General features: G+C 51.1%; 1 protein-coding gene across 1 annotated transcript; it reads left to right on the top strand.

The window, feature by feature from the left end:
* The first annotated feature begins 3,585 nt into the window (after positions 1 to 3,585).
* Positions 3,586 to 6,159, top strand: CHCHD2 (coiled-coil-helix-coiled-coil-helix domain containing 2). The gene is made up of 4 exons (XM_040614919.1): positions 3,586 to 3,767; positions 4,285 to 4,531; positions 5,150 to 5,306; positions 5,837 to 6,159. The coding sequence occupies exons 1-4, from the start codon at positions 3,718 to 3,720 to the stop codon at positions 5,845 to 5,847; spliced, it is 465 nt and encodes a 154-aa protein (XP_040470853.1). The 5' UTR covers positions 3,586 to 3,717; the 3' UTR covers positions 5,848 to 6,159.
* The last annotated feature ends 1,600 nt before the right edge of the window (positions 6,160 to 7,759 follow it).

Genomic DNA, 7,759 nt, shown 5'->3' with positions numbered 1-7,759 from the left:
CGCGCGCCCGGCGCCGGCCAGCCGCGCACGCGCGCCCACACCCCATTGGCTCGCTGGGCGGGCGAGCCCCTCCTGCCCCGCCCCTCCCCGCCCCGCCGGCCGCGCCGGACGTGGCGCTCCGCGACGACGTCACGTCAGGCCGGGGCGGGGGGCGTGGCGCGGCGGGTGGTCATGGCGCCGCCTGGCGGCCATCGGGCGGCACCGCACGGCGCCCTGGCCCGGGCGGTGTGTGTGTCATCCCCCCCCCCCGCCCTCACTGATGTCAGCACGAAAATTAGGGGGGTTTCCCCCCCTTTTTCCCCTTCAGATCTGGACTGTTCCAGGGAGCGCTGAGAAACCAGTCACGGCTGACGTGGCCCTCAGGGCTGATGTGTCCCTTGGCAGTCGCTGAGGCGGCGCTGGCCTCAGGCAGGTGCCCCCGTGAGCACTCCAGGTTTTTTTCCATGATTTTGTAGAAAATGAGCCAAACCTCCAGAGCCTGCAGGCACACGAAGCCCACCTGGTGCCTCCTGTGCAGAGGACCCTTGCTGAGGGCCTGTTAACATTCCCAAAGTTTACCAAGAGACTTTCTGGGACATGTAATTGGGACAAGTGATACAAAAAGTGCATTAAAAGTTCGTTTTTAATGGTGCGCACTATAGTCTGGCTCTGCAGCAGCTGCCGATGGATTCCCTCAAGCCTCGCTCAGCCTCACCTCTGGAAGAATACGCTTTGCGCTTGAGCAACGGAATTTTGTCACCTGTTTTGCAGATCTAGGATCACATTCGTATCACACCTCTAAATATAGCCGGCAGACCTGCAAGTCTGTAGCGCTAGTCTGAATCAGACGGGTACGACCAAAGGCAATCAGAGCCGGGTCTTCTTTCTTCCGTACATCTCTGGTTTCTGTCAAAAGCAGCATCGATACCTGTCTGGCTGTAGTTTAAGTTTAAGTTTTAGTTTGCCAACACAAAAGTTATCTAGCAGCTGACAACAAACCACCTTTGCTTACTGCAAACGCCCACCACAACCACCATTATTGCTTTCTTTTGAGGACAGCCACCACCTGCTTGATCCCCTTCCCCGTTTCCTTCCACACACTTTATCGCTGGGCATTAGCAGATGTGAGAGCGAGTCAGTACGAAATGAAACTCTGCAAGTTTTCCCAAGGAAGGCAGGAGGACAGCACACAATGGCAGCATTCAGACCGCCAGTTCTGCCGTCCGCGCCTTCATTGTTCTGCAAAACAAAACAAATTCAGAGCGACGTGGTGCAAAATGACTTCAAGCAACAAGAATCCCCCTGCCAGCAAAAAAAGGGAAATTGAAAACTATTCATTAAAAAGTGTTGAGAAAACCATTCATTAAGAAATGAGTTGTTTGAACTCTAGCTAGCGTATAAACTCAATTAAAAATCCCCTGCTTTCTACGCTATGCCATCAGCTATCAGCGGGAACAAGGGGAGAGGGACAATGGGAAAGGAGTGGAGATAGAAAGATAGAAGGGGGCAACCAAAAAAATAACCGATGTCCTAAAGCCACAGGGAAAACAATCACCCTATCTCATCGGTTTATAGCTTCGCCCTCAAATAAGATGAGGTCTAGCCAAAGCTTTCCCTTTTTGCACACTGAACGGACACCACGGGACGTCGGGCCCTGGCAGCATCGCCCAGGCTGGCAGCAGCGGACGGAGGAGCGGGGCTGAGCTCAGCCCTGCCCGGCCAGCTCTGCACAGTCCTGCCTTACCCTGTGAGCTAGCGTGGGCATCCTGGGCCAGCCGCAGGAGAGAAAGTGCCAAATCTGAAGTGAATTACTGTCTGTCTGTCTGGAGTGCAGAACTCAGAATGCTTCACGGATTTGGAATCTGCTGTGAGCTCTGGACCTTAGCAGAGCTTTAGAAAAGAACGAATCATTTCATGAGGATCAGGAGAAAGACAGAAGTTCTGTCGCGTACCTTGGACTATAATTAAAATATAGTCCCTAGAGTTTGCTGCCTAAGTCCAGGTATACCAGAGGTAAAACTATTCTGCTGCAATCTGGTTCCTACTTACTGAGTTAACATAGCACACAAGTTGTTTGGTTTTTTCCATGAAAAAAAATTAAGAGTCCAGATAACTAACATACACAGGATTAGACCTAATTAGTTAATGAACTCTCAAACTAGGCTCAACAGAAAGGGAGATTTCTAACAACTTCATTTCCCATTAGAAGCAAGCATCTAACTTCCTATTCTTAGAGTACATGCACACACACGTTCCTCCACAAAATGTGATTACCACCTTCCAACATTACCGCTTCACCATAAAGCCATCATTGTAACAAAAAATTGCTTGTTCATGGTTTATTCAGTTGTAAGGGAAGCAGCTATTTAAGACATCTTGTGTGTAACTATTGTCTGATGAAGGAAGCGTTAACATTGTGAATTTATATAGCAACGGTAATCCAAAATCACAGCTTCAGTCAGAAAAGCAGTTGCTGTTAATGTCAAGATTATTAGGAGATAAATACAAACAATATCTCATGTTCAGAACAGAAGCACCCACCTAAGTTCAGACTGTTGGCGTTGCTGCAGGAGCTCGTCTCTGCACGCATCTCCTCCCTGGGTCTCTCAGTTTTGGCCTCTCTCCATTTTGGCTGCTTCCTCAGGAGCTCTGGCTTTGGGGTTTTGTCAAACTGTATACCAGTTTTACCTCTGGTATACCTGGACTTAGGCAGCAAACTCTAGGGACTATATTTTAATTATAGTCCAAGGTACACGACAGAACTTCTGTCTTTCTCCTGATCCTCATGAAATGATTCATTCTTTTCTAAAGCTCTGCTAAGGTCCAGAGCTCACAGCAGATTCCAAAAATCATTTGGGTCTTGCCTAAAGAACTCCCTCCATTTAACAAAGTGCAGTGCTGTTCACTTTATTTTGACAGGTCTGGGTCTAGTATCACGACTACACAGTAGACAACCTGCGTTTTATTTGCCATTTCTGTTGTGTTCCCCTACCTAGGCTATGCAATACCAGTCTTTTCCAGCTGTCTTTCACCATCTGTCTCCAAACCTCCCAGCCTTTTTTGTTTGTTTTTTAAATAAATGCAACCACGTTCCAGTTCCAAACTGGGATTCAGGCCTGCAGATCCCCAAGGACATCTGAGACAGCGCCAAGCCTTGCCGGGGCGACTGGTGATCATGGCACTGTCATGATGTACCCCACGTTACAGCTGCTGTGTTTAACGAATTTTAAAACCCACATTTCCTCAAAATAATTTATAAGGCTAAACCGCAACCCCTATGGCCTCGGGCCAGCCGTGCGCAGGGGGCTGAGGGGGCAGCGGCGCCCCCGCCACGCTCCGGGCGGCTGGTGGCCACCCGCGGCCCTTCGGGTGACACTCGGCAGAGGGCTGAGGGCCGGCTGAGGGCCTCCTGGGGGCTCCTTGGCAGCCCCTCGCACCGGGCTCCCCCGGAGAGCGCTATCGGCACCGGGCAGGCCCGCGCTGCACCGGGCTAAGCGTTCCTTCCTGCCGGAGGAGCGGCCGCGGCGGGGCGGCGCCTCAGGCGGCGGGGGAAGGGGCGGGGCCGGCGCCAGCCCCGCCCCCCGCGCGGCGTGGCGGCAGTGACGCAAGCGCGCGCGGCGGGTGACCTTCAGAGGCGGCGGCGGGTGTTTGGGGCTGGGCGCTTCTTCTCGCTCCTCTGCCTCCTTCCCGCAGCCTCCTTCCCGCAGCTCCCTCGCCTCCGCGCAGCTCGCCGCAGCCATGCCGAGGGGCGGCCGGAGCCGCACGTCCCGCGTGGCGCCCCCCGCCAGGTGAGGGCCGCCGGGCCCCTTCCCGCCTCCCCGCCCAGGCCGCGGGCGGCCGAGGCCCGTCGAGGCCCGTCCGCCATGTCGGGACCGGGGCACGCAGCGGGGTGGGGGTGGCGGTGGGGGGGGTTGTGGTGCTGCGAGCTCGGTTAGCGGAGCGGGGTTCGGCCCTCTGGGGGGATGGAGGTGGATCTCAGCGCTCGCTCGGCGGCAGGGCCTGGCCACGCCGTGCCTGCGCCTTAAGGCCTTGTTCCGGCAGCCCCTCTCGCGTTATATCTCTCCTCCCGCCAAGCCCCGCAGCCCTTTGGGGTGTGGGTGCGGCTGGCCTTCACAGCAGCCAAAAATAAGCCTCTAAACCTGACCCTGCGGCGCAGAAATCACTCGCCAGAACACTGAGTTCTTGCCTTCGGTGCACAAGGTGCACCAAGGGGGAACTGCAAATGCTTACCCCCTGCATCCAGGCGGCCTGTGCCCGCTGCGAGCTCGGAGCGGGGGTGTGAGCTTTCTCTTTCTGTCCTTGCAGTCGGGCACCACAAATGCGAGCTGCAGCACCAGCACCTGCTGCTCGGGCACCTGTCCCAGCAGCAGCACCGGCTTCTGCTGTGGCTGCTCCGGCACCGAAGCAGCCTGGTCTGATGGCACAGATGGCTACAACCGCTGCTGGAGTTGCTGTAGGCTCTGCTGTAGGCCATACCATAGGTCATGCGCTTACAGGAGGATTTGGTGGAGGAAGCAGCTCTGAAGCTGCAAGGCCTGATATTACTTACCAGGTAAGAGAAAGCATAACTGGACACCAACTAATGAGGCGCATTTAATTTGGCAGGTCAGTTATGTATAGGCTGAGGTAGCTGCTGTAGACATAAAGGGCCACCCAAGTTGCAGCTGGCCAAACTGAGGTAACTAGAGACTCACACCTCCAAGGTAACTTACCGTAATCACCATGAGTATCTTAAAAGTAGTTCAAAGGGATGCATGAGTGATACGTGCTTGTGGTAGGGTATCAGTGTTATTTTCTACTGTAGTATTCCTCTGATTTGGGCAGGACTCCTCTGTTCCAAGTCTAATGATGGTAAGACCTATTGCAAGACCTTTTTGTGCTGCTCAGTCGTTAAGATAATGCTGTTATCTTGCCCAGATGCTATCCAGCGTTACCTGAGCGTACCCAAAGTTACCCACCTGTTTGTAACTCACAAAACTGTTCAGAATGTGCCATGCCACTGCTATAAACTTACTTTGTACTTCAGCCCATTATTTGTTTTCCATTTAAAAAGTGACAACATTTTGACTAAAATGCTGGGGAGAAATACCCAGCAAGCAGTACTGGGGTGGTTTGGCTTCATAGGCTGGAGGTGTTGAATGGGCACTTAGGGAGGTGTCTGCCATTTCAGGAGCCCCAGGCAGCTCAGCCTGCCTACCAGCAGCAGCAGCAGTTTGCTCCTTGCCAGTATGAAATGAAACAATTCCTGGAGTGTGCGCAGAACCAGACTGACCTCAAGCTCTGCGAGGGCTTCAGTGAAGTACTGAAGCAGTGCAGGTTTGCTAATGGTAAGTAGACAGTGCTTCTACGCAACTACTAAATGAGCTAATCAGCAAAACTATCGTGGGAATGATGTTCTGTTTTTTTTCCAGTCCATCTGGTAAAGAATGGGGATTGATACAGAGCATGTATGCTGCAGCCAGTTAAAGCAAGCTGCTGTTGTGTTTGGCTTCCCGTTTCAGTCCTGTACGTGTAGCTGGAGGTGATGGGGTGGAGAGGATGAATTCCTGGAGCTTTTGGGCTGGTGTGTGGACTGAAGCTGACAATTTGGGACCGTGGTGGCAGCATGCCTGGGGAATCAGCCTGTAGCAAGCACTTGCTTGGCATGACAGGCAAACCATCCTGACCTGGGAGAAAGGAGACTGCTGAACACCAGTGCCCAGGTGCACTGCTGAAGTCTGCAGTTCAACACATCCCAGAAAATAGACGAGGGGGGAGGGAACACCCTAACCTAAATCTCCTTTATAGCAAGGAAGACCACTTACTGCTCAGGGATTCAAAATGTGCTGCGATTAACTGATGACTTCTTGCCTTTCAGGTTTAGCCTAAGCCTTCAGAACAAGGTTGCTGAAGACCATCTTAGGAGAACTGACCTATGAATGAAAATGAAGCTTCAGTAATAAAGTCTAAAGCTGTCTGCTACCTTGTTAGTTCGTATATTCACACTATCGTCCTCATCATGGCTTGATTTCTGCCATAGCCGCTACAGATGTGATGCAACTTACAGCTACAAATTAATTTAGCACAAAATGGAAGATCAAACAGCGAAGTGGAACAAACTAATTTGGGCTAACCCATTTGCTGATTGTTGTGTTGAATGTAAGTGATATGGTCTATAAATAAACTCTCTCTAGTACCTTGCTTTAGTGGACTCTTGAGTCTGAAGGTGGGGCAGGTGAGAACTGATTTTGGCACACTTCTGTCAGCTTGCCAGCTGTGCTGCCAGCAGTGGTGTCTGATGGGCTTGTGCTGTGGTGGTTCAGTAGCACTCGCAGCTCAGCAGTTTGCTGTGCTTGCCAGGCATCTGCTTGGGCATTTGAGCCCCACAAGCACCTTCTGCTGACTAAAAAGCGTAGTGATGAGGAGGGCTGCATCTGCCTTGTTTTGTATGCAGTGGGTCTCTGTTCCCCAGCAGACTCCTGATGTACTTCTAAAAAGTTCTATATTCACATTCAGGAGGTTCTGAGAAATATCCTTCCTCTGCTCAGAGAGGGTTGCAGTGGCAGGCCACTGCCTGAGCAAGCTGGTGCACTATCAAGCAGCTGTGTGCTTACAAGATAACCCAGTCTTGCATCAGACTCGCAGTTCCCAGTAACAAGCAGAAGCTGTAGGTTTTTTTTCTTCCTCTTATCTTGTGATAGCGGTGAACTGCAGCATGAGAAGATGATCCAGCTGACTGTGGGTGGTGTGACCTTCTCCCACCTGGCTTGAGCAAGTGACAACTGCCGCTATGCGAAGGAAAAAGAATAACTATTTATAAAGCATTTATTGATGCAAACCCTCGTCTCTTCCATCAGAGGGAGCAGGCAGCTCATCATTCCCCACTGAATTCCCTGGAGTCTGGGGAGTAAACACTCCTGCACTTCAGCCCTGCAGTAACCTTGCACAAGACAATTCCTCGTGAGCATACCTTCAAAGCATGACCTGGTTTTCCTAAACTACTTTCATGCTGTTGGGAATTCTGTTCCTAAAAGCTTTCAGCTCTGACCCGCGGTTCCTGGAAGTGCAAAGAGCCAAACGACTGTTCAAAATGGGGAAAGGGAATGGGGGACAGGGATAAATCCGCCTTTCCTGGTGGCACTGTCACTGAAATTGGGAATCAAAGCTCTTAACACTAATGGAGTATTAAGAAGCAGGTGCTCCTTTATTGCAGTGCTGGGTGCTTGGTGGCATTTCCACAAACCAAGCACCGATACATTTATACATAAAATTACATTTTTTAAAAAAAAAGTACAAGGTTGTACACTCCCAGTTACAATGATTGCTTAGTAATTTGCATATAATTGTATTTGCTGTGTCATCCTTTTCTGTTACTAGGCTTGCGCAGGGATGGTCTTCACCTGGGCAAGGGTCTTCTTGATCTGTGGGTGTGATTTTTAGTGTTAATAATGAAGGAAGTTCACTTCAGGACACCTTAAAAGTAAGTTTTGTTGCCAAGGCGACAGCCTTGCCAAGCTGTCCCGTAACTCATCTATACACAATAGAACCTGGGTGCTCAGGTTATGGTCCGGAGAGTAAGGACTAAGGGTATTACGGTCTATAGCATAGGGACTTCAAATAACAGCTTCGGATAACAAGCAGCACAGCAATTAGTACGTAGTTAAAAAAAAAAAGTAGCAATTAGCGCTAACGTAATTCTAACACGGAGGTTAACTCCTTAAAATCAAAATGCTCTTATAACGAACCGTTACAGGAACACAGAATATCGAAAGAGCCGGTAAAATCTTTACGATAATCTGCA

The sequence above is a fragment of the Falco naumanni genome, chromosome 1, assembly GCF_017639655.2.
Source record: "Falco naumanni isolate bFalNau1 chromosome 1, bFalNau1.pat, whole genome shotgun sequence".
Classification (NCBI taxonomy): domain Eukaryota; kingdom Metazoa; phylum Chordata; class Aves; order Falconiformes; family Falconidae; genus Falco; species Falco naumanni.
The sequence above is the reverse complement of the archived record's forward strand: the minus strand, read 5'-3'. Positions and strand labels throughout refer to the sequence as shown.

What these genes read in the sequence shown, in the direction of transcription:
- CHCHD2 (XM_040614919.1), top strand. Translation starts at nt 3,718, where the DNA reads ATGCCGAGGGGCGGCCGGAGCCGCACGTCCCGCGTGGCGCCCCCCGCC. An exon ending in CGCGTGGCGCCCCCCGCCAG is followed by an intron (nt 3,768 to 4,284) that starts GTGAGGGCCGCC and finishes CTGTCCTTGCAG; the next exon opens with TCGGGCACCACAAATGCGAG. An exon ending in GGCCTGATATTACTTACCAG is followed by an intron (nt 4,532 to 5,149) that starts GTAAGAGAAAGC and finishes CTGCCATTTCAG; the next exon opens with GAGCCCCAGGCAGCTCAGCC.